The sequence below is a fragment of the Strix aluco genome, chromosome 3, assembly GCF_031877795.1.
Source record: "Strix aluco isolate bStrAlu1 chromosome 3, bStrAlu1.hap1, whole genome shotgun sequence".
Taxonomy (NCBI): domain Eukaryota; kingdom Metazoa; phylum Chordata; class Aves; order Strigiformes; family Strigidae; genus Strix; species Strix aluco.
Window position 1 is genome coordinate 115,667,181 of NC_133933.1, and position 26,758 is coordinate 115,693,938.

Below are 26,758 nucleotides of genomic sequence, written 5' to 3' on the forward strand. Positions count from 1 at the left end.
TCCCAAGTGTGTTCTTGGTTTTAGTTGGTCTTTTTCCCCCACTTATATCCAGAGATGTCTTATACTTAGGCTAATAAAGTGTATGAAGCTAATTGCAATTAGAGAGAAACTATCTCCTTAATTCATACATTTAGATCACTGTATATTTTTTTTTATCATGTGTACACTCTGAAAACCCCAAATTATGTATTTTGTGATCGTACTCCTAGTATATCTGAGACACACCATCTCATCTTTTTAACAAAAGAGATTTTTTTTTATCAAATCAGTAAGTTTATTTCTTAGTAGCTCTTAAATGACTAGCTGAGCTATTGTAAGCAAAAACTTAAGTGAGCTGCTTTCTTTGTGGTTTTTTTTCCTCACTATACTTGTATTATCTGCCACATATAACGGAGGTGTATTATGTTCATAGAGCAAAAACAGTAGAAAAGAAAATAATAAATATTATCAGTAGTAGTCATTGTTACTGTATGCATCAAAAAGTCCATCCCATCATGTTACTGCCGCTAGTATAGCATGACATATCAGATTCCTTATTATCAGGTTCTTATTTTTTAAGAAGTTGGGCTCTTGCAGCAGTGGGTCCTGCCTCTGGGTAGTTCTGAGAGCAATGAGAAGAGTTTAGTTAATCCTGTCCCAGAGTTCTACTTTGCTCAAGATATTTTGGTTTAAATTATTCTTCTTATGGAAATAAGTTTTCAGTTTTCCTGTATGTCTTCTGAACCTTGTTTCCAGGATGTCTCTTCTGCTTTTCAAACAATAACTTGACTCAGTTTCCACAAGGAAAACCACTTCTTCAAATTTATGTATGTAACTTTTTTACAATGGAAGGGTGCACTAGGAATTGCAGGTAATAATAATCTTTAGTGTTTGTACACTGCAGTGTTTGCATGAATTGGAAAACACGCTGCTCAGTTAATTTTTGGGTTAATAAGCCATGTATTAAGGCTGATATTAAAGCTAAATAAAAGCAAGTAAGAGGATATTGGCAGGTGGTGATAATGACTACTTCTCAAAAGTTTTTTGTGCCCTTTTAAAAAAGAAATGAATCTTGTTCTGTCTCACTGAGGAAGGAAAATGTGCTTCGTTTGCCCTGTAGGATTAGAGCAGGAAGGAAAGGCTCTGAAATTCATTAATAGGGGGATATTTGGTCAAAAGTGTGGAATGCATTACAAATTGTGTTCTGAATACTTCAGGATTCTCAGATTCGCCAGAGTACAGCTTACAGTTTACATCAGCCTCAGGGAAACAAGGAACATGGCACTGAACGAAATGGTAGTCTGTACAAGAAAAGTGATGGGTAAGTACTGCTGGATTCTACTGAAACAAAATTAGGTCGTAAGAGCTGAAGCAATGTAATACTAAATATATTAAAAACTGAGTCACTACTTTTTTTTTTTTTTTCCCCCCCTTTAAACCAGAATCAGAAAAGTGTGGCAGAAAAGGAAGTGCTCAGTTAAAAATGGCTTTCTTACAATTTCCCATGGTACAGTAAGTATTTGTTTACAGTATTTTATGTACATGGTTGCTAATACAAAAAGGCAAGCTATGCTGGTCTATATTTATAATTTGGAATTAGCTAGATTCCTGATGCAGCATTTTGAATATGACAGATACATTTTTTTAAGGCAGTCTTTCAGAAATATATCAAGACATACACAGTATCTAAAAATACAACTGTTTTAATGCTCATGACTGTTAATGGGAAAAAATGGCTTTTTTAATGACACAGTTCATGTAAACTGTTCATATTTTGCAAGACTATCTAAAAACACAAATTCTAGCTTCATTTTTTTGGGGGATATGGTTGGGCGTTAAGCCATCTTTTAGACACGGGTTAAAGAACTTTTTATGTTTACAAGACAAACTGAGAGAATGCTGAATCTCTTCTCTCCCCCAGATTTGATGCTATATGATAATCTGTTATGAAGGTAGTTTTCCTGGGGAGTAGCTGGGAATTGGGGGATTGAGGAAAATCAACTCTGAAGGCAACTGCTACCAGAATGACAAGAGATAGAGGGACTTCTAACTCTCTTTCTTTGCTATCAATATTTGAAACACATTAACAAACTTTTAATATTTATACTTTAAGTTTTAAAACTTTATACGTTCGTATTTTGGACCTTTTACACTTGGTTTTGAACTCAGCTGGTTTTGCTTTCCCGTAACTTTTCTCTTTTTCATATTGCTTTCTCAAAACTTTTAAGAAAGTTTCTTAAGGCAGAAATCAAATCAGTGACAGTATTTCCCATTCTTGGTCTAATAAACAGTCCTGTTCTTGATCCTGTTATGAACTGTTCTGTTCTTCATCCTGTTATGCCTGTTGCTATGACTACAAGTTGACCCTGACAGCAAAAATGAATCAATCTCTCATTTGTGCATCTAACCACAAGCTGTTGCCTTCTGAAATGACAACCAGGAGTTAAGGAGGAGTGCAGAACCAGGCCTGCAAAGTAGAGTTGTTACTACGGCTTTGGAATTGTCCACCAGTTTATCCCTGTTTTCATCTAAGTGCAAAGCAGTGGATCTTTGTCAGAGAAAAGTCTATCAGTGTGTCTATACTGGTGTCTCCGTGTGCTGTAAATGCGCTTGGCATTGGACATGCTGTAGTGGTACTAGTGGGAGTGTAGCTAGGGCAGCTCAGAGCTGGCAGAGGCTACAAAATCCACTTGTGGAGCAGAATGTTAAAACTTTCACATGCAAGTACAGCTACTGAGTCTATCAAGATACTGTTGTTCTTCTCTTTTACTAAGCTGTCTACCAGATGGTCTAACATTTTTAGAAGCAGTAAGTTCCCACTGAAATCAGTGGAGCTGTAGCTGGAAATCAGTTGCTAAGGTAGATACTTAAATGTGAGTTTAGGTATGTGGGTTTCACAGGTTTGGTCTTAATCTTTTTATATTACAAAATTAAGACTACCTTCTTATTTTAAAATACACTCCTAAAATGTATTTTTACTTAATTTGCTCACTTTCTCCTTATGTATTGATGAAGTTTTGTGTAAATAATAATGCTCGTTTCATAGACATTGAAGTGGGTAGAAGTGATATCTGTTTGTTAAAAATTTCTGGGCTGCTGAGTGTCTTCTGAGACTTCTGAAGCAACGACATTGATTTCCAAGCTTTCTCAGGGTTGATATTTCATGGTGTCTAAAAAATGATGTGTCATTCTCTCTTCCCAGCTGTTCATCAAAATAAACCATCTCTCAGAAATTCAGTCGTCAGTTTTGCTTGCTTTATCAAATACAAATTTGTAAATGCTTTACAGCTTTCAGTGCTTTAAAAGCTAAGTATTCTTCATGGATTTCTGTTCTTTGGTCATGTAGCCTCTCTTTATGACAGACTATTTCTTCAGTTAGTTTCTAGAACAGCTATCTTCAGGCAGTTGCAGTTGCTGTATTCTGACTTAAACTTGCCTGCCAAGTGCTCTCCTGATATGCATGGGGACAATATGGTTGGTCCTCTGTCAGTCACCCAGCTATAACACTGAATACACGTCTGCATTGGCATATGTGCAGAAGTTATCCTTTTAGACAACTAAAAGTTTCAAAGAAATTAGCATTCATAGAGCAATGTGCAAAGTAATGGTTGATGGAAAAACAGACACTGCTCCTTTATGTAATTAATTATTAGCAGTTGGAAATTTTCTGACATCTACGTGACTGCAATTTAACTCATGTGGATGAAAAATCAATGATAGAAGCAGATTGAACCATGTAAATAGGAATTCCGAAGTGGGTTCTGGATCAAGAAGTCACAAGGGAAAAACTTACCTTTGAGGAACCTCAGATTCTTCAAAGTTGATTTGTGTTTAAAAAGCTTAAACAGAATTTGCTGGTTGTCTGCAAAAAAGGAATGTAAGAGAGACTCATTATCAAGGAATCTTGTTTGTTGTTCTTTCTTTACGGCTGGAAACTTTAATCTACTATTGTGATTAACAGGACAATCTGAAGGCAAAAGATTCAGATTTATTATTTTGATTATTAAGTAAATCACTGTGATATCCAGAAAAAATGCACAATGAAATCAGCCAACCAGTCTGTTAAGTAAGTCAACACATTTGCTCGTGCCTTTTGTAAAAATCAGCTCTGTATCACGGCACTCGGCATTGTCTTAGAGGCCTAGCCTTTTGATTCTTACACTTACAATCTGTTCTGGCAACAAACAGTAAGTTTTGCTGGATAGAGGGACAGTTGATGCTGTAGTCTGCATGTATGGCATGTAAGGTGGCAGCATATCTTTTCAGGGTGTTGGTGTATTAACATTGGTGTCCAAAAATTCAGCAGCAGTCTGAAATTTAATTGTCTAATCAGAGACTCCAGCAGGAAAGTGAAGCTCGGAGGTTTCAAACAAATAATGTAATAGCAGTTGCACATTTGTTACCGTTTTCTACTTCTAGTGTCTCCTAATCCTGCCAAATGTGCGGATACACCTACAGCCTAGTGTGGCTAAGAAATTTATACAGCCTTACCTCCCTTTGTCTTGTGGCTCTAACTTCTACCCAGGCAACATCTGCCATGTGATGGAAGCGTGTTGTCTGCCAAGTAACAGGCACATGTCAGGGAGGTGGGTGTTACTTGGCTACAGGATAGAAGCATGAATGAGGTAGTATCAGCCACATGTGAAGATGTCAGGGGTTTTTAATAGCCCTGTTAATGCTGACTTCAGGTTAAAAGGTCCTCAAACAAAAGCCTTGGAATATATTTGGATTCTGAGATCAGCACATTGGCCCAGTTTGTGTTTTAGATTGTTGCAGCCGTTTCTTTGGGTTCTCAGATACGGATATGGAGTTCTTATGCTGCATTCTCCTATCCAGAGAGACGAGTTCTGTGTATATTGGTCCTTCAGACCTCTCTGAGGCATTTTAGGGGATCCGTTTACATCTTCATATTTCAGAAGTTATAGAAAACTAGTTAGGTCCTGAATGCGCTTCAGATCCAAAGTCCCAGGGCAAGTAGATTTTTCCTTAACCTGAATTTACTTGTATTTTTACATTCTCATAGAGCCTGTGAGAAAGGATATATGTGAGTTGCCCAGTGGCTTGTTTACCAAATACTTATATTTTGATTTTTGTTTGATTTATTTTGTATTTTCATTATAGGCAGCTTCTGGACGCTCTTGGACAAACAGTTACATTAAAAATGTAAACACTGGAAACTTTAGTGCTATGGATATTAAGTATATTTAAATATAACTGAGAAAATGGGCCAAGCTGGCATTTTCAAGATTTTTCTTGCACACTTCTAGTTACAAAGAACTCTTGTTGATAGGCTAAAATAATGAAAGCTGTATGCACTTTACGGCTAAAAGGAATGTCTGGAATTTGAAAAGCTATTTACTAGGCAGAGAATACAATGTGGCTGTCAATTAATTGTCATCTTGCTCACTCCAAAACCTCTCTTGGGTACAATTTGTTTTACATTGCCCAGCAAGCGTTGTTTCAAAGCATGTATGACTTTGTCTGCTGCTTATGTTAGGCAAAGCATGACCGTGCTGTTTTTCAAGGTCACCATGCTTCTTTTTTTTTTTAAACAGGAAAAAAATACATTATTGTTTCCCTTATGTTTCTCTGTGGGTTTGATTTTTTTTTTTTTTTTTTGGTGGTAGTTTTCAGATATAATGATGTTGGTTTTCTTTTTTGGCCAGCTACATCGTTTTATCAGATTGTTTCAAGGAAATCTGTATTCTTCAGACTTGTTCTTCCTTCTTTTTTGAATTAAATGTTTTCATCAGTAAATTTAGAACAGATCAAGAAGATCTGTGCTTCTTATGATTCATTGCAAGTTAATTACATTATGTGGTAGTTCGGCTTCATTTGATAATAGTTCTTGTTTAGATGATTAAATTTGTTTTAGCAACTTGATAGATTAAAATTGTTAGAACGCAACAAGAAGTGTGGTAATGTGTTTATGTATATGGCTATCTTTATTATAGTATTTTCTAATGATTAAAATTATTATTTTTCAGATATTATTGTCTAGAGCGGAGTCTCTCTAGTTAAATCTCTAGTTAAATCTGCTTTCTGATTTAATTATGCTAAAAGAGTAAAACTAGTTATCCATTGTAGCAAGTGCAAGCCATTCCTCAAGTCAAGGTTGCAAACATAACATCTTTCTAGATGTTACCCCAGGTCTGTAGGACAAGCAGGTTAAGGGAAGGAAGAGATGAGTGCAGAGATGCTATTTGAGAAGTCTTTGTAGCCTTTTCAAAATGAAGCTTCCTCGTGCATTTTGCTTTTAGTAAAACATTGACCCTTTTTATTCAGTAAGGAACTGAAATAGACAAGAGGAACTTGACTAGGAAATTTATATGATTATAGAATATATTTAGTTTCACTACATTTTTTAGTAATGAACTATCTCAGTTTAGTTTTGCATATGTTTGTTGCAAGACTTTTCTGTGCAAACTTTACTGATTTAAAAATTGCGCATTTGTTCTAAACGGGTTATCTAGGCTCTCTTTAAAGACTTTAGCAGAAGTCAAAATTATTTGGTTATTGAAAACGTAGGCTAATTTTTTTAAACTTAATGTCTAAATGTTAGAGGATTAAACTTACGTAAAATTAATCTGTCTCTTTGTCATACCAGATTCCTTCAGATAAGTGTTACTGGTAGGGTGATCAGAGTAGTGGTAATTAAAGTGATTTTACCTCTCTCCCCTTTCAGAACTCTAGTGTCTGTCTAGTTATCAGTGAACAAAATAGCCAAATATAAGAAAATGTAGTTTACAAACCATGATGCAGAAGAAAACATAAATCAAAACCCAGGTACCTTAAAAATTAACATAAGCCATTTCTCAAGTCTTTTGGGCCAGTGGGATGTTACTCTATATTTTCAGACTGCAGGGCTCAATCAGTATCAATATACTAAAATGTGTATGTTTTGTCTTCAAATAGGCTAACCGACCTCCAGCAAAGCTCAATCTGTTAACCTGCCAAGTGAAAACAAACCCAGAGGAGAAAAAATGTTTTGACCTCATATCACGTAGGTTTGTTGTTTAGGTCTTTTTACTTGCAGCTAATATCAAAGAGTTTTGCATTATTTCTGTAGATGTGTGAAGAATACACTTAAACATTTTCACAATTGTAGAATGCTTCCCTTTATAAAATACCCTTCTTATGACAATTTACCATTTCTCTTATTTTAGTATAATGCCACTAACTGTACCCGTTTCTTTGGAAAACTACTTGGTTTTAAAGCTGTCCTTACTCCTTCTTTCTATATAGTTTTGTGCTACCTTACAATAGAGTAACAATATTTTGCTGTGACATCACTTTTTATATTGAAAATGTCACAGCTGATCATCTTGTTATGACTTTTGTATAAGATCAAAACTTTTAAACCATGACAAAACTTCTTAAAATTTAAGCAAAATACTGAAAACTTTTTTAGTTTTATTATCTCATAAGAGAGATAAAGAGTCTACATATTAAAACAGAATGATTTTCGAAACTGAATGGAATTATGAGAAATTGTATAGCAGAACGTTTCATTTGTTTTCTCAGTGGGACATTTTAGTATCATATTTATGGACTCAATAAAAATACATTACTAAAATACACGTCTCAGATTATTTGAGGAGAAGAATATAAATCTATTCCTCATTTGTTCCTTTATCGGAGCATGAAGTGCTTTTGTATTTGTAAGTGTAAGATATGCTGCTTATGTTAATAGACTAGTACTCATGTATGCAATATACAGCTTTTCCATTTCTGCACAAGCAAGTGGTCTTCCCTGTTTACTTTTGCACTTTCTTTGTTGATGGCAACGTCACATTTTTCCCAATATCAGCTTATCACAACGTTATCATTTGTCCCATCATACATATGACATGGCATAACCGGCCTCTTCTCCAGATCACTTTTTCACTCTATACTATATAGTGTCTATATACTCCATACTTTATACTATATATATATACACACTATTTATACTTTTACTATAGAGTTTAAAAACATTCCTTGTTTTTTAAAAACTGCAAATTGCTGTATCATGGCAAGATAAAATCTCTTATTCTTTACCTAGCACTTCCCTTTCTGTCCTGTCATGTATCCTCGCTCTCTTAATATTTTCCGTGTTTGAAACTATCTTTTAATACCTTTTTGCAAACTTTAGGAAATTTCATCCTAGAATATCTTTTTGCTAGTAGCTTTACCTCTGTTCTTCTCATCAACTATTCTAACTTTAACTCCAACTCCCATCATTAAAGTGTATCATATCTCATTTGTTTCATAGACTTAAAATGTATTATGCTTTTTTCTTTAACGGTACACTATGATAACAATGCTTAGAATTACAGAAGTAGTAGTAAATTGAAATTTTTTATCTTGATTTAATTGAAACATCTTGGAACTTATTCTGATTGGACTTTGTGTCTGGCAAATTTGTGTTGTCATTTCTGATTGCTGTGGTTTTAAGAGCTCATTTGGAAGCTTTAAACCTTTCTTATATATACAAATAAACTCAAATATGGTCTCTGTATTTTACTCACACACTACCACCACCTCCCAGCAAAACTTTAGACTTGTGATTACTGCGGTTATATCTAGAACATGGAAAAATGACTACACTCTCCTGCTGCTTATGATAGAAGCACAGCACTGAAGAAAACAGTTTCTGTTTAAAGAGCAACAAGCCACCTTGTGTAAACATACGTGTAAACTTAGATGAACTGTAGGTAGTAAAAGTGAAACTTGCTAAATAGACTTTTTGCCTGTCAGCACTCCAGTGATAAGATTGGAGACCCCAGGAGTCATATATCAATCAATTTTAGATTTTGGGGAGATTTTTCAATCATTTTTTTAATCAGTGTGTGAATTATTTATTGTGCAGACGACAGAACGTACCACTTTCAAGCAGAGGATGAACAGGAATGTCAAATGTGAGTTACTTTGCTAATTTTACTTTTGATACTGTTGTTCGACTGAGACGTTACCTTCAACTTTAGAAGTGCCAAAACATTTAATAGCAAAATATTACTGCCATTTTAGATGGACATCTGTGCTACAAAACAGCAAAGAGGAAGCTTTAAATAATGCATTCAAAGGAGATGATAACACAGGAGAAAATAATATTGTCCAGGAACTGACAAAAGAAATTATATCTGAAGTCCAGAGGATGACTGGAAATGATGTGTGTTGTGACTGTGGAGCACAAGGTGACTCAATTAAGCATATTTCTAATTGGTAAAAATTCTGTGTCTCATGAGAGTATTTAAGCTGATGTTTTATGCTTTCACTTCTACTCCTTATCTCACAAAGATTGTACACGTAGTAGAATATGCTAACAGTTTAATTGCACTACTTTAGTAAGATTGATTTGCTATATGCGTATTGTCAGTGGGGAGAAAAGTTACTAAGAAGTTTATTTTTCTCCCCTGTGTTTTTCTAATTGTAACACTTGCTTATATAAATCAGTTGCACTTATTAGCCCATATTTTACGTAAGATTTAGGCAAAACTGGACAGCAGTAAGATACTTGAAGCATTTTCTTAATACATCTTTTAGTTTCTTTTTTTTTTTTTTCACTTTTTATGTTTGACTTTGAAAGTGAGCCAGGGAATATGTCTAAGACTGTACTTATTTGGAAAAGAATGCACCTGCTGACTATGGTTTGTAGTGTTGGTTTTGTTGATTGATTAATTTCTACTTTAATCCTCCTCAAATTATTTTTTAAATCCTGCTGTTTCCTGTGTTCTTTTATGTTACAGAGGTACTGCAGGACTTAGGTTTTTTTGATCTGAAACTGTAGCTGAAAACATCAGATCTGAAGCTGTATGCACTTTATAAATCAATAGTAACTTCCAGCAGTAGATACTGTATAAAACTATGGGAAGAGTCAATCCTGCTCTCTTTAAAGGAGATTCTAAATAACTACTACCAAACCTTTATCAAATAAATGAATTTCTAAGCTGTCTAAATCTTCAGAAATTATTTGTTTGTCTGGAAGATGAGGGAATGGTATAGCAAGCATGCAAAATACCAGGAGAAGACAAGCAAGGGTAATGGAGAAGGATGAGCCTTAGTACCTTTGAAATAGTTGAGTGAGAATCCACTGTAGTGTGGTGCTGTATGTATACTTCAGAGTCACTGCTGCTTCACTTAGTCTGAAGTCTATATGCAAAATACAAAAAAAAACACTGTCGGCATTGTTATTTCATTGTTTCATTGTTATATGGTTTGAACTGCACCTATACCCCCAGCTGAGAATGTGACACCATTTTATATTGGTGGTGGAAAAATGAAGTTCCTGAAAGCTGTGTGGAGAATGACCAACTGGACTGTTTGAGCAGCTCTCTTGGAGAGCAATGTCCTCTATGGAAAAAAAAAAAAAAAAAAAATTAAATTTGCATCTTCACTTCTTTCACCATTAAAAAAATCCTGGTTTGTGTTTCCCAATAGAGTAAATGTAAAGATATAAATTAAAAAACCTGATAATTCATGTACAGGAATCTTATTTTACAGAATTTCATTTCTGTATACTACATTTTCTAGAATTAAATAATTACCTGAATAAATTTAAATTCTGTGAGTGCTTTCTGTTTCAGATCCTACCTGGCTTTCAACAAACTTGGGAATTCTAACTTGCATTGAATGCTCAGGAATTCACAGAGAACTTGGTGTTCACTATTCCAGAATGCAATCACTTACATTAGATGTGCTGGGAACATCTGAACTTTTGGTAATCAAATGGCTTTTATTAACTTAAAAATAGTACTTCCAACACAAGTATATTTCTGTCACTTTAACAATAAGTTGTTCCAATCCTGAAAGCTGCCTCTGGATAAACATAGTTTAAGGAAGCTTAATTCTTCAAGTTTAAGGGAACCTCCTGGAACATAGTGTCTTACTGTAAATTTTGCCTGATCTTAGAATTCAAATTAGTAGAGGCTTCATATTTTTTGTGTTTCCAAGTCTTTTTACCCATGGTTGCTTTTTAAAAGAATGCAGCTGTACCTCTCAGATTAAAAATTGAAGGACTTCACAAATAATTATTCCATTAATTATTTAGCATTATTTTAGAAGAGAACGTTAATCCTCAAAGGAAGAAGACGTATTCAGCTTTGCTACACAAGGAAGTTACCACATATCAGCTGCTCTGTGACAGTTCATATGTGTGTTCTCACCCAGCACAAAGTATTTTGCATTTATTGTATGAATTGGTGTCTTGATGGATTATTCTGCAGCTACTTGTTTGTGTATTAAATCCCAGCTGAAAACTGACATCCGAAAAGGTGCCCAATCTGTTCGTGATCACTGATGTAGTAGCAGAACTACGAATCAGAAACAAAATGTCCAAGCTCCCATTTTCCCTTCCTACTAGTATGTGTGTGGCCAATAACTGAACATGTTTATTAAGTGAGCTGTGGATTATTTTTTCTTTTAACAGCTTGCAAAGAATATTGGGAACGCTGGGTTTAATGAGATTATGGAATTCTCTCTGCCAGTTGATGAAATGGTCAAACCTAATCCAAGCAGCGATATGTAAGTAAAGAGCCACTACTTCTGAAAAAGGCAGACATTTAATTTAATATTGCTAATGGGTTGTGCCATTATGGCTTGCACCAGCAGGCCATGAAAGATGTATAATGCCCTATATATAGCCCTGTAGCCAAGGCATAAACCTGTTTTCTGATGCTTTGCATGTCTGTTTTATTGAGCTTTATCTGATTGTGCCTTCCCTAATAGTAAGGATTATTTTACCAACTCTCTGAATCATGATTTGTGGGACAGAAACAAATTAAACGTGACTTGTTGGGAATTTTAAAGACACACAAGGGTAAGGATTAAAAACAAAGCTATTAATTTTGTGCTATTTAAACACAAAATAGAAATTGGAATAAGGCGCACATTTTACCTAAAATATACTGAACACCTAGCATTTAGAAACTACACCTAGAACTTGAATCTGTGACTATGTGGAATAAAGACAGAACATTTAATTGAACTCTTTGAAAACACTGAACAGTGATGGCAGAGACACAGCAAGGACAGCTGCCTACTTGGCTGGATACTACTCCACCATAAAAGAGCTAGTAAACGATGTGGAAACAAACCCAGAAGAATTGGCTTTGGATGAAGCTGATTTTATGTTAACTGGACTTTTACCATTTGGACAGAACCAGTGGATTTTATGTTAACTGGACTTTTACCATTTGGACAGAACCAGTGTTAAACTATGCAGTGTAAATAATTGTTGACTACCACTATCAATAATAATACAGAATATTAATATTAAATAATTAAATTTACTGATAATTTTACTGAATGCTAAATCAGTAGCGTAAGAAGGCTTCTAAAAATTGATGGTTTTTAAAAAATAGTTTAGTTTGATACATGTCAAGTCAGGGGCTTTTTTTGTGGAATGAGAACCTGAAGACAAACACTTTTTAAAAACTATGAAGGAACAGTGTCATATGCTTCAGAAACAAGAGCTATCTATTGATTCAATTTCTTATTATTTGGATTTTTTTCTTTTTGCCTGTTATATAGTATCTAGATGATAAAGTATGGCTTTGTTAAACATCTTCTCTGCAATGTTGTGTACATCCCAAGAGCTGGTGAGGAGTTATGCCTCTGGGAGGCATGTAAGCTCCTGTCTTGCTGTGATGGGAAGAGGAGTAGTCATTTGTTAGTATCAACATCAAAAGTGATAACTCATGTGCCGGTTCAAGTGTACTAAGTTTTCACTTCAGTTTAGAGGCAAAACTACTACATCCTCCCTGTTACAGTTGTGATCAAGAGTTGCTTTACAGAACATACTCACTGCTGTGAATACAGGTCCAAGGCCTGGATAGTCTGTGCAGAGGTATAAGACAGATTTTTGTATCCCATGCTTTCCATCCCTTTCCAGCCTGTGTATGAATACAAGTCAGGTAAACATAAACCTGCAAGGCTGCTGTTAGCAAACCACCATTATGAAGCTTTGATGTATCTTCTGTATATAGAGCTGGGTAATCTTGATCTCAACTTCACACTGGAGTTCAGAGGGGAAAATTTCATGGTCTGTCTTCATACTGGATATTTGATTAATCTTCTGTAGTTACATTTCATACTGGAAATACGAGACTGCATGTCTTACATGCATATTTAAAAAGAAAAATTACCATAATGAATGAGAAATAGTCTTTCCCAGATTTTATTTCAAATGACTTGCATGTATTTATGGAAATTCTAATGTGTATCTTCTGCTAAAAGTTAGGGAAGTAAATTATATTCAATTTCAGGAATGCAAGAAAAGATTATATTACTGCCAAGTATATTGAAAGGAAATATGCAAGGAAAAAGCATGCTGACAATGCAGCTAAATTGCACGCACTTTGTGAAGCAGTCAAATCAAGAGACATTCTTGGATTAGTCCAAGTATATGCTGACGGTGTGGATCTCACAGAAAAAATTCCACTGGCCAATGGCCATGTAAGTATTGTAAATGTTATTAGACAAATTGTTGTAAGTGTAATATGCTTTCATTAATTAAAAAGGCCTATTTTTTCTTATTTGAAAATAAGATTTGAAACACTGTTCTGAACACTTGTCCTTTTAATGGTGTAATTTAACAATAACAAAAGAAGATATTAAATAGTTTGATCTAAAATTGTTTCCAAATACTATCATATTTTAAAGGTATTAAAACATCAAACATTAAATCATTCAATAATCTATTCATTTTCAACCCATTTGTTTATTTAATTTAACGGAATGAAAGGGAAGCAATAAAAGTCTTTAAGAGATGTTTTAATGGTAGCATGTCAAATATAAATGTTTTAATTAATCTAACTTACGTCTTAATAAAATTTCTGCTTGTCTGTAAATCAGAAGAAACAAGTTTGTTCTTCTGTTTTATTCTTAGGAGCAAGACGAAACAGCGCTTCACCTTGCTGTTAGGTCAGTTGATCGAACATCCCTTCATATAGTTGACTTTTTAGTGCAGAACAGGTAAGTGTATGGAAAACTATTAAAATGTTATTGATACTGCTTTTATGTCAAGTGATACAAATACGAAATGAATACAAACACTAAAACTAATTCTAGTATTTGCAAATGTAATAGTATTCTTTGAAAATCTTGTAATGGGAGAGGTTTATTAACATAGGGTAGGAAACTAAGTTTAATCAGCTTTCTTCTTTCTTTTACTCCAACAGTGGCAATCTAGATAAGCAAACATGTAAAGGTAGCACAGCACTGCATTACTGCTGTCTGACAGACAACGTTGAGTGCCTCAAACTGCTGCTGAGAGGGAAGGCTTCTATTGAAATAGGTAAAAGGGTAATGTGTACTTCAATTTAATGTTTGTCACTGCTTCAGATAAGAAACAGTGAAGGTGGAATAAGTGCATTTTCTCCTCAATTATTTATCATAATTCTGTGAATATAATCTTCATTATAAAAAAAAAATCAATATTCACTGTTTATTTCACATTTAAAATTGACTTATACATTTCACTTGTTTTTTAAATATATTTAGATAAGTAAGTACTGAGATTTTTAACTGATATGTTGTTGCTTAGTTATATACTGCCATTTCATGGCCATCATTCCATATATATGGCATGTTGAATTGCTACTGCTTGTCATGCTCAGAGGATTGATATGAGTTAGACCTATATATGAAGGAAAGAAATTAATTTTAAGAGCGTGTTGGTCTAGTACTTCACTATGTACCTGCAGGTTTGTCTTTAGTAATGGACATATTAATGTGACACCTATCATTATAACTTTCTTTTCTTGCTGTAATACAGCTAACGAATCAGGAGAGACGCCACTTGATATAGCTAAACGTTTGAAACATACTCACTGTGAAGAGCTGGTAAGTGTTGCATCTTTTTGTGTGTTTGTGCATTTATAAGCAGAATCATATTTGAATATTTAACAGTTTACAGTTGAATATTCAACAAATATATTCCAGATGGAATAGTTGTATGCTTAGAAATACTATATGCTTATATCAAGTTATATGCCTTTAAAAAGAAGATTATATTTCTTTCTACATGCTTTGGAAATGCTAAACTTCTTGGGGCCAGGGGATGATTCTGTTTGAGCTATTAGTCCCAGATCCACAAGTAAGATTCCCCTCAGTAACTCTGCAGACGACACCAAGTTGGGTGGGAGTGTTGATCTGCTCGAGGGTAGGGAGGCTCTGCAGAGGGATCTGGACAGGCTGGAGTGATGGGCTGAGGCCAACTGTATGAGGTTCAACGAGGCCAAGTTCTAGGTCCTGCACTGGGGTCACAACAATCCCATGCATTGCCACAGGCTTGGGGAAGAGTGGCTGGAAAGCTGCCTGGCAGAAAAGGAACTGGAAGTGGTGGTTGACAGCTAGCTGAATATGAGCCGGCAGTGTGCCCAGGTGGCCAAAAAGGCCAATGGTGTCCTGGGTGGTATCAGAAATAGTGTGGCCAGCAGGACTAAGGAAGTGATCTTACCCCTGTACTCAGCACTGGTGAGGCCGCACCTCAAATACTGTGCTCAGTTTTGGGCCCCTCACTACAAGAAAGACATTGAGGTGTTGGAGCGTGTCCAAAGAAGGGCAATGAGGCTGATGAAGGGTCTGGAGCACAAGTCTTATGAAGAGCAGCTGAGGGAACTGGGGTTGTTTAGTCTGGAGAAGAGGAGGCTCAGGGGAGACCTTATTGCTCTTTACAGCTACCTGAAAGCAGGTTGTAGTGAGGTGGGTGTTGGTCTCTTTTTCCAAGTAGCAAGTGATAGGACAAGAGGAAATGGCCCCAAGTTGTGCCAGGGGAGGTTTAGATTGGATATTGGGAAAAAATGTCTTCACTGAAAGGGTTGTCAAGCATTGGAACAGGCTGCCCAGGGAAGTGTTTGAGTCACCATCCCTGGAGGTATTTAAAAGACGTGTAGATGTGGTGCTTAGGGACATGGTTTAGTGATGGACTTGGCAGTGTTAGGTTAATGGTTGGACTCAATGGTCTTAAAGGTCTTTCCCAACCTAAATGATTCTATGATTCAAAGTGTCTGACATCTTATTGAAATCTAATCACTGAAGTACTTTTTATGGGTGAAGGCCATGGATGAAGGCCATTTTCTTGCTGCCCAGAGAAGCTGTGGATGCCCCATCATTGGAAGTGCTCAATGTGAGGTTGGATGGTACTTTGAGCAACGTGATCCAGTGGAAGATGTCCCTGCCTATAGCGGGGCGGGGGGGGAGGGGGGGCGTGTGGACTAGACCTTTAAAAGTCCATTCCAACCCAAACCATTCTATGATTCTATGAAGGGAAGTTGGCTACTATTGCTATTTTTAGTAAGCAAGGAAAATAGATTAGTGGGGTCAAGGCTTCTTGATAAGTGAGTCTGATTCAAAAAAAACTGCCATTGCAGTTAATTTCGTTGACTTGCAATTTCCAAATCAAAGCAAATAGGATGTGGTGCTTATTATCAGAAAATGGAGAATGGATCTGCAATGGTTAATGAAAAGCCTAGTTGCTTTTCATTTATTTTGTTGTATTTGTTCACAGAGCTTAAATCTTTAAACTTGTCCCAGTGTAATAACTTTCCAGATTACTGAAATCTGGTTTTAAAACAAAAGTAATATTAGAAACCAAGTTTCCTTCTATATGTGGTTTTTGTTTGTTTTTAAATACATTGCTTTAAAATAAGTACTGCCCATAACAGTCATCTTCTTTTCCTTAGCTTACTCAAGCACTGTCTGGAAGATTTAATTCTCATGTTCATGTAGAATACGAATGGAGGTTGCTCCATGAAGATCTGGATGAAAGTGATGATGATGTGGATGAAAAGCTGCAGGTTTGTATACGTTACTATTTTTCTGTACACATATATGTGTAAGCATGATGTTCATAATGATTTCAGTAATGCTACTTCTTGCTATAGGTGTGAAGACACTGAAATAAAGTTCTGTAGTAAAATGTAGTAGCTTAAATTTTAGTTCCTTAAATTATAGTTTGTCTTCTTTTTCCTCTTCAATATCAGGTGTGAAACATACAACTGTATGGTCATGATCAAATTACAATTAGCCAGATGTGATATCTTTTTTTAAATGGAGTCAATAGTATTTTCAGGAATATTTAGATCTGCTGATTGTGAAACAAAAGTAACTAGGGAAATTGCCTTTACAAAGAGAGGCACCTTATAGTATTTCCTCATGTTTGTGATACAGCTCCAGCGGATGGCTTTAATTTTGGAAGAGTTTAGGCATTGGCTTTTCTTCAGTGGAACTAAATTTGTGCATTAAATAAGCTACATCCCTTAATATCAGGGTAGGGTCTTAATTCTGAAACTTAATGGTTTTTGTTTTCTGTCTTTTCATACCTGAAATTTCTGGTGATGTTGTGGTGCTATTGGGTCCAGAATCACGGAATGGTTGGGGTGGGAAGGGACCTTTGGAGGTCATCTGGTCCAACGCCCCTGCTCAAGCAGGGTCATCTAGAGCCAGTTGCCCAGGACCGTGTCCAGATGGCTTTTGAATATCTCCAAGGATGGTCATATTACAAGTATTAAGAAGTATTCCAGTAGCATAGAAACTTCATTGCATTTTCAAAATTTAATTTCCCAATTTAGGGACCAACTTCAAAAAGTATTTAAGCACCTAAACATACAGACAGGGAACACACTACCATGTTTTGATACTTGAACAACACTTAAAAATGGCTTGGATTTCTAGGGGCCAGGTAATTTTAAATGACGTATAGGTTCCTAAATACTGATGACATTCTGAAACTTCCATAATTTGAAGTATTCCATATAAGTATTGAACACATGTTTTTGTTCTTTTTGTGTGTGTGGTGTTATAATTGCTTATGCCTTTTCTGCTTCCTTCATAAAGTGCAAGGAATACACAATAGACTTTGTATTAGTTAATCTTCAGATGTTAGCACAACCTTTTTTTCTCTTGAAAGTAGCTAACAACCCTTTTTCCTCTGGATAATGAAACTTGAATTTTTTCTTTCTACAAGTTTTAGCATTTCAATACTTCTATTGCAAAGTCCCCATCTCAGGGCATGAATTGCTAATACTTAATTAATAACATAAAACCAAATCTTGTGTGCTGGGTTTTGCTTTGTTTTCAGAAGTATTAAAACCTGACAGTCATAGGTTCATTTTTTTTGCCTTCACAGAATGTCTTAAAAAATGCCAGGTCATCAGACCATTGAATTGCGTTAATGTCTTGGAGACTAATTTTCACATCAGTGAGTTTCCTCTGTGGCAAAATACCATTTTTGCAAGATCTTGTCTGCATAAGATTCTTCTCCCCAGCTCCTGTCTCTTTAGTCCAAGATAGCTGTTACCTCTGGTGCTTGACTTGACCTAGTTAGCAACAAAGAGCAAAAAACATGTCAGAAGCCATCCCTTTCAAAGCACAATTGCTACCCTTCTGAGACTTCTCTTAGGATTTTTCTTGAGAATTTTGGTATCTGTGCAAGAATCTGGAATCTGTGAGCTGCTAAATCCAGTTCTTCTGGGTGAGCTTCCGTATTATATCCCAGTATTTATGTATTCCTATATATTGTATCACCATTCAGATAATAACAGCAGTAGTGATGACCTTTTTGATAAAGCAACTTGAAACTTTCTGTTACATTTTAGAGATTTCATTTTTTCCAGCTGTAAAACCTTTTGGGTAATTTACAACTAGATATCTAGCAAATCCCTTTCTGAAACACTCTAAATTTGTATTTTTGATCTCTTTTTTCCTTCATTTCCTTCACTGTTGCCAGTTGCCTTCTGCAGTTCAGCATTGGCTAGTCCCTGAGCTCCCATCTCGTATAGGAAGTTATCTGCTACTCAGCAATGAGGCTGAAGTAATGAAACTGCTACTTCACTGCCCACTATTAATAGGCTTATACTACAGGGACTTTTCAAAGGAGATTAAGGACTATTAATCACAGACTAGTGTCTGTGACTACATTGAATGCACCGGTGAATACTGCTATTGCTTGTAGATGTCAAGCTATTAGGCTTGTCTCTCTTTCTGGTAAAGCAATTGAATAGATTTTGTGCTCTTTGTCAGAAAAGGTCATGTTTGAAATTGAAGTTCTTTTAGCCCAAAACTTCACATACAGGAGACTAACCTAAAAGAAGGCTAAGACAATCTAGCTCGTTTCTGCTTCTGTTCCACACCTCAGCTGCCTGGTCCTACCTCATCTTTTGCCTCCATTCTGTCCCTGTATTGAGCTCTTTCGGTTTGGTAAACCAGTGAAAAGCTAAATCAACAAAACAAAGAAGAATTTTCTGCTGATTTAGAAAGCAGAAGCAAGTGTGGGCTGAAACAAATACCAGAACCAGGACAGTGGAGAGGTCAGGGAATGGAGATAATCAGCCAGTGAGGAGGGAGGTTGCTATGCCAAAGTAAAGGTAGGGATTAATGCATCTGGCTGTCATGTACATTATTCTGATAAATCTTTGAACTATAATGCTGTGCTATAACATGTCTAAAGGCCCTACGTGATCAATCCAGAGTAAGCACTGAATATATTCAGAGGAAAATGGATGGCTTGTATGTGATACTATTGGTGTAAATCTTTATTCTGCCTACGTGCTATTACTATAAATGGTTATTTTAATTTAATACAGACAGTACATCAGCAATGTGTTTATGTAACACTATTTCTGAAGGCATATTTATGCTCTCTGAGCTGTGGATTGTTACAACCCATTCCTGTAGTAGCCACATGAATTTATAACTCCAGCTATTTTAATTATCATTTGATAACAATAATTACTATGCTTGCTGTTGAAACAGGAAAAATAATGTGAACTGTGCATAGCAAGCAGATGACTTGCTGTAAATCTCAAAGATAACTAATTAGATCTCATTTGATAATGTGCATGGGATGAGCAATGTTCCATCCCAGCTGCCAATTGAACTAATCTCCCAAACTTGTCCAGTGATATTAGTGAGCTGAAAAGAGTTCATGAGAAGTTTTGTCTCCTAATTTATTATATACTGAGCTACAGGTAAAACACTTAGATTCAGTTGTGTCTGGATTTTGAGATCATCATCATCTATTTGAGATCTAATGCTGCCGAGGCTTAGGATCTTCAGTTGTTTATTTACTATTGAAAATACTGCCTGGTATTTTGGTACGGGGACACTTTGCTTGATTCAATCTGAATGTCTGTATTGACTATCTGTAGGAGTATAGTCCTGTGCATATAAGGATACAGTATTATCTTATAGGACTAAACTACAGGATAAAATGAGGAAATTATAATTGTTTCAAAATGCAATTCACATTTAATCTTTTTTTTTAATGTCCACAGTTACTTTGTCTTGAAGAGGGAGGAATGTAGGCTTTAGATTACATATTAAAGGCAACAAAAATGCATATTAGAAGACATTTTTTCTTTCTAGAAGCCAATAACTTTGTATCAACTAATAAAATGAGTACAACTAATGTGGTATCAGTGAGTACTTTTGTTATTGTGTTTAAGCAACCAAGTCCCAATCGGAGAGAGGACAGGCCGGTCAGCTTCTATCAACTTGGATCAAACCAACTTCAGCCTAATGTAGCATCCTTGGCAAGAGATGCAGCAAACATTGCTAAGGATAAGCAAAGAGGATTTATGCCAAGTATATTACAAAATGAAACATATGGAGCAATACTCAGTGGCAGTCCACCTCCCATTCAGCCTGCAGTACCTGTTACAAGTAGTGCACCTCCTCTACCTCCAAGGAATATTGGCAAAGGTACTAATACTGGAAAATATCATTGTATGTTAGAAAAACATGATCATAATAGGTTTTTTATTATTACATTTTTTAGGTTTCCTTTTACAGTTGTTTTGCACAGGTAGGTATTCGAACAGTTTATTCAAGACTTTATTTTACATACTTGATGTGAATCTGCACAACCTGTTCTGAGTTTGATTTTTCAGAATAGTGTTTGAGAAAACAATGCACAGATAACCTCAGGAGAGTAAACAATTTATTAAAAGGAGGGCTGCAGTCAATTTGGTTCAGTTTTGGGGTTTTTTTGGTTCTATTCCATCTTTTCATACTTCTGTTTCTTGAAGATGTCATTGTCAGAGTTCAGTTTAAATGTACAGTTTCAATAGCATTTGGCTGCTGTGGAGAATTGTTTAAGACCTGGGAGAATGGAGAGTGTATGCAGAACATGATTTTAACCTTGCAAAGTCTTCTCTTAATAAGTATATGCTTCAAGGTTGTTGAAATAAAACTTTAAGTGTCATGATGTGGAGAACTGGATGATTTTAGAGAACTCATAGCCAACTGAAAATGTAGCTACCAATTACTGGTTATACCCTGATCAGCAGAACAATGTAAAACGTACGTGTCTCATCCTGGTTCAGAAGGCTTTTGTGCCTGCAAAATCTACCATTAAAGCTGATGCTGTGAACTTTGTTCTTATCTTCATATATAATCTTTTTGGATCATATTAAAGAGGCATAGAGAAACCTGTATAGGTCCTCTTGTACAGTACATGTTCGGTGTGTTTCATTGTTTTAATATCTTTATTAATCAAGCAGCTTTCATGGATGCTAAATTTATATAAAGTTCAAATGAAGAAAAATTACTATATAAACACATGATTTTCTATGGTGCTGTAATTCAGAGTCCATAAGAGGAGACACGAGCGGGGAATGTTCTAGGCATATGTGAGCGGCTTCTGCCTTTGGGAGCATTGTGCAGAGGTCAGAACGCAAGACTCCATACACCAGTGATTGTGTCTGAGATGGCGAATTGAACATATGTGTAATATGAAAAGTCAGTTATTGGTCTCACAGGAACGGCTGTAGCATAAAAGTTGGGTTAAAATATGTTATTTTGGGAGCAGAAAAACTGAAAACAGCAGAACAGCATGGTATCGGGTTACTTAAAAGAGGTAACATGACACTGGGGGAAGTTTAGCAGCATATAAAACTTAACCAAGGTGGGATTCCTTTCATCTAGCATTTCTGCTTGAAGTCTAAGCTTAATATCTAGACACTTTTTTTACTTGATGGAAAGGAATGTTTCCCCCACCAAACAGGAAAATTCACCCAAGGAGCCTGCATAGTCTGTTTAACTGTTAGATTCTCTCTCTAGACTAGTAATACAATTGGATAGTTAAAAAGACTGTTTTACCCTTTGATATTATTTTAATCATGACAAACCATACTATTTTACCCACTGTTTGCCCTTGATTAAATGACACTTTTCAAAGAGTGTCATTTTAATTTCATTTCCAACCCCAGACTTCTTGGCACCGGTATAGTGCAGCTCACGCCAAGAAATCATGCTGCCTGGCTTAGATTATTAGCTCATATTCTTTACTCTAGCAATGTATTAACTAAGAATATAAAATAATAGGCTAAAAGCTGTAATAGTATCATCTATCTTAGCTTCTTGTTGATTGCTGATGTTGATGTTATGGTGTATTATTACTCCTTTGTCCTCTTAGCTTTAGGCTGTTCTCCAAGTCTTCTGAGGCTTTTATGCTTTTCCCTGCAACTTAATATTTATTCATACCTTACTCTGTTTCATCTTTTCTTAATATAATGCTCATGTGCTGAGTAGGGAGAAGTGGCATGATATATGCAAAATATTGGCTTTATGAAGAAAACCTGTAGGGTGTTTTTATGAAATGGGGAGGCTGCTTTTCAGCCTAAGAATGGAGTCATTTAGGAGGCCCCAAAGAAGTCGTACTTTGTAACTGCTTCATGACTAGTTATTATAGCTTCTTGTTTGGGTGAAATTCAGAATTACAGTTTTGTGTCAATTCCAAGTCAAAACTGATGTTTCACTTTGAGTCAGCAATGTCTGCTAATGCTCATGCAAGAGTGAGATCCTTTTCTTGCAGTACCTGAGAAGATTGCAGCTATCAGTCAGGGATTAAAGAAGGTAGCAAGACTTGCCTTCTGTCTTCTGGTTGAGAAATTTCTGCTTTTTCAAGTGTTGACATATTTTAAAGTAATGACTGGAGACAAATTTTACTTAGGTAAAGTGCTAGTAAGACTTCACCTAGAAACTTCTATGTAATTTTTTACATCAGACTCTGATTTCTGCTCTGGCATTCCAGCAGGATGGCAGTGGTTCCTGTTGCTGAATATAGTGATCTAGCTGCACCATTTTTAAAAGCACAGGTGTGAATATTAACACTTTGTGCTTAGGGTAAGCAATAATAATAATACAGTATTTTCCTCTCTTTTTAGTTCAGCCTTCAGTTCTTGGCAGTGGTATTCAGACAATTTCTTCATCTAATGCAATGTGGAAGACAAATTCTTTAGGAGTGGAAAGTATAAGCAGGCAGAGGTCTTCATCAGATCCACCAGCTATTCATCCCCCTGTGCCGCCATTGCGTGTAACATCTACAAGTATGTTTCCACTTTCCCCTGTTTTCCCTTCTGCTGTATCTAATCATAGTTGGCTTATTTTTCCATTTCCACAACTCATACTTCCTCTTTTGGTGACTGTAGCTTTGGCCTATCGTTCCCATCCAGTAACTTTGTATGAACTGTCTTCTCTGATGTTCCAGTGAGGACTGTATGCTGTAGTGCAGAGTCAACAGGAAATACTATCTATTACTTGAGCTCAAGAGCTCTTCACTTTTTAGTTTCAATGCTGCATTTCTCACTAATCGTAAAGATGAGTGTTGCATGTAGGCCTGGGGCTATGTCTCCACATTATGCTTGATTCTTGCAGACTGTAGGAATGCAACAAGATGTTTTAATGCATTGCTAGCTGCTGTTGTGGTGGTTTCAAGAATTCAACAGAAATTTTAATTAATTGCTAAACCTAATGTGGTTAGTTAGACATTAATTGTAACAGGATTTTAAGAAAAGACGTTCCTCTAAATAAAATTTCTCAGATAGCGTTCACTCAGTTACTTTTCCATAAAACACGAACTGAAGACCTTGATCGAGCAAACAATATTAGCACTTTATTAAATATATTCTGATCTACTATTTTCAAGAATATGACTGACTTTGGTAAGAATTTTCTTTGCTTGTTGATGCTTGAGTAAATTGAAGTACTTGTAAGCTCTCTGACCTTGACTAGGTGAAACAAAAGGTAAACCTCTTTCTAGAGAGGTCAACCTCTTTCTAGAGAGGTCCTCCTTCCAGTGGAAGGATTGCTTTCTGTTTAAGTTATTGATTACATGTAGTAAAGCATTTTTCTTGGATGGGGGTAAATCCTGTAACAGGAAAACCTGTGGATGAGAACCCAAGAAACAAAATGGTAAACAGAAATGTAATTCCGTTTCACTGTCTAACTTTCTTCTATAGATGTACTTTCTCCAGCACCACCGCCTCCAGTGGCAAAGACAGCCAGCATTATAGAAGCTCTGAACCAGCAATCTAAACAGCAACCAGCTCCTCCACAAACTAAGCCAGTCCCGCCACCACTGCCCCCACAACCTCCTAGTAGAATCTCTCAAAGAAAGCCTATTCCTGGGTAACTGATGTCATTTTAGTATCTAATATACTTCGTAGTTACTAGTAACTTTTCAATTTTATGGCATATAACATGCAAGTCATCTATAAAGCATGCATACTTTTGCCAATGATGTTGTTCTAGAGCATGGGAAGGAACAGAAGGCAGACACTTAAGGGAGCAGATTACAAGGATTCCCACATAAAAACAAGACAGCCTAGTGGTTTTAGATTGTATGACTTGCAGAATATCTACAGAATGCTTAGCCATGATGGAAATAAGAAGCCACAAAGAATATGCTGTTTCTAATTCTCATCTAATAACAAAGAAGAGATAATCAGATCTTATGTCTGATTGTGTTATTTGTTGTTCACATGCTTTTTGTGTAGGTTCAGCTCCATTCAGTATTTTCATTCATGGCAGGAGTAGAAAGATGTGGAACAGAAAATAGAATTTTTAAATTTACAGGAAACAAAGTTAGGAGCAACCAGTGTCTGGGAAAACAGGATTATATCCAAAGTAGCCTTGAGAAACTGGAGCAGTAGTCAAGGGAGAAGAGGGGTGTCATTCAGTAAGCAACATTTAGTACTTAAGAACAATCAGCTACAGAAACGAAGCAGAGTAAGGTTAAGCAAAAGTCCTTAAGAGAAGGATCTGCAAGGACGTAGTGAATCATAGATACAAGTAAGTCAGATGACTCATGCTGTTGTGGAAGAGTCAAAGAGAAATGGGATTGTTTGATTATAGCCTGCAAACTATATGAATTAATCCTGCCAGTTGACTCAACATCAGTAATGCCTCAGCTGGACTACTGTGTTCAGTTTTGGGTATTGCAGTAAAATAAAGATATGAAACAATGAGGCAGAAATCAGGGAAGATCAATAAGGTAATGGGAAGTTGTGGGAAGAATAATTTGGTTAGACACTAGGGATAGCTTTTCAAAAGTAAGCACAGGGAAATATCGTCGTAAATTGTTGATCCTTTGTGAATGAAAGAGGTAAACAACCTTTGAGTTCCCTTTCTAGTCCTTTGATTGCATATACCATACTAAGTAAAAGGAAGAAGCAACTTGCTGAAGCTTGCTACAATGTACAGATTAATATGGATACATAATTTTAACAAAGAATTTTAAAACAGCAGTGAAAGGAACTTCAAAACTTAGAAAATCTGCTCTACACAAATTGCAGTAATTGAACCTATATTATTCTTCTGCCTTACGTTTTTAAATTTAAGTGCAACTCATGATTGGTGTAATCAAAAATACGGAAGCAAAGTAGTATTTTTAAAAGCAAAATAGCTGTCACCAGAATATACTGAAGACGTGATGAGAATTTTATAATTTGGAAAATACTCTGTATTGTTGAGGTTCAAGGTCTTGTTGTTTCTTAAATGGATGAATTTCTAACTTTCTGCACAGGTCTGAGAAGTCATCTGGCTTAACTAACAAAGGACAGTCCAGAGGACTTGGGTCTCTACAACAAACTGGTAATTGTGGTTTAGAAATTTATTTTATTGTAATTAAGCTATCATTATAACAGCCTAAGGGAGAGCGTGGGGGGTTTTTATTTACCTTACACATTTAAATACAGTCAGTACCAGCATTCTTGTTGTTTCTCTTCTTGATTGCGGAGACCCTGATGCCTCAAGCTCTTCTGCATAAACAGAGTTACGGGCCAATTAATATAAACAATGTGGCCATGTAATAAGAAACAGAGTCACAGAATGGTTGAGGTTGAGAAGGACCTCTGGACGTCATCTGGCCCAACCCTCCTGCTCAAGCAGGGCTACCCAGAGCCAGTTGCCCAAGGCTGTCCGGATGGCTTCTGAATATCTCCAAGAATGGAGACTCCACAACCACTCGGGGCAACCTGTGCCAGTGCCCAGTCACCCTCACAGTGAAAAAGTGTTTCCTGATGTTCCGATAGTACCTCCTGTGTTTCAGTTTGTGCCCATTGCCTCTGGTCCTGCTTTCCAGCTGGTGCATGGGCTTGTTTGTCTCCAGGTGCAGGACTTTGCACTTCCTTGCTACAGATTTTTGCCTGGTCCCTGGGACCTGGGATTCCTGAAGACTGGTCTTGCTAATAAAGGCTGAGGCAAAGAAAGCATTTAGTACCTCAGCCTTTTCCATGTCCGGTGTAAACAGATCCCCATCTCCGAGCAATGGGCCCACGTTTTCCCTGATTTGCCTTTTGTTACCTATATATTTACAGAAGCCCTTCTTGTTGTCTTTGACATCCCTTGCCAGATTCAATTCCAGTTGGGCTTTAGCTTTCCTGACCTTACTAAACCCCACTCAAACAAAGGATGCATTATGAAAGCTTTAGTTAGTTTACTCTCTTGTTTGCATGTGTCATAAACAAGGTAACATACACATTTTAGAACAGAAAAAGGTTTCTAGTTTGGAAATCTA

General features: G+C 36.2%; 1 protein-coding gene across 3 annotated transcripts in view; it reads left to right on the plus strand.

Moving 5' to 3' along the window:
* Window positions 1-26,758, plus strand: part of ASAP2 (ArfGAP with SH3 domain, ankyrin repeat and PH domain 2) — a 93,064-nt gene that overhangs the window by 57,823 nt on the left and 8,483 nt on the right. For 2 of the 3 annotated variants that reach the window (XM_074820021.1, XM_074820020.1), the window contains exons 10-25: window positions 1,197-1,300; window positions 1,422-1,491; window positions 6,895-6,982; window positions 8,831-8,879; window positions 8,989-9,155; window positions 10,545-10,678; window positions 11,387-11,481; window positions 13,224-13,413; window positions 13,847-13,932; window positions 14,139-14,254; window positions 14,735-14,802; window positions 16,644-16,757; window positions 20,406-20,661; window positions 23,127-23,288; window positions 24,201-24,369; window positions 25,766-25,833. In XM_074820021.1, the coding sequence (XP_074676122.1) occupies window positions 1,197-1,300; window positions 1,422-1,491; window positions 6,895-6,982; window positions 8,831-8,879; window positions 8,989-9,155; window positions 10,545-10,678; window positions 11,387-11,481; window positions 13,224-13,413; window positions 13,847-13,932; window positions 14,139-14,254; window positions 14,735-14,802; window positions 16,644-16,757; window positions 20,406-20,661; window positions 23,127-23,288; window positions 24,201-24,369; window positions 25,766-25,833 (1,936 nt within the window). The remainder of the gene's footprint in view (window positions 1-1,196; window positions 1,301-1,421; window positions 1,492-6,894; window positions 6,983-8,830; window positions 8,880-8,988; window positions 9,156-10,544; window positions 10,679-11,386; window positions 11,482-13,223; window positions 13,414-13,846; window positions 13,933-14,138; window positions 14,255-14,734; window positions 14,803-16,643; window positions 16,758-20,405; window positions 20,662-23,126; window positions 23,289-24,200; window positions 24,370-25,765; window positions 25,834-26,758) is intronic. The other variant, XM_074820022.1, reaches the window with a different exon arrangement.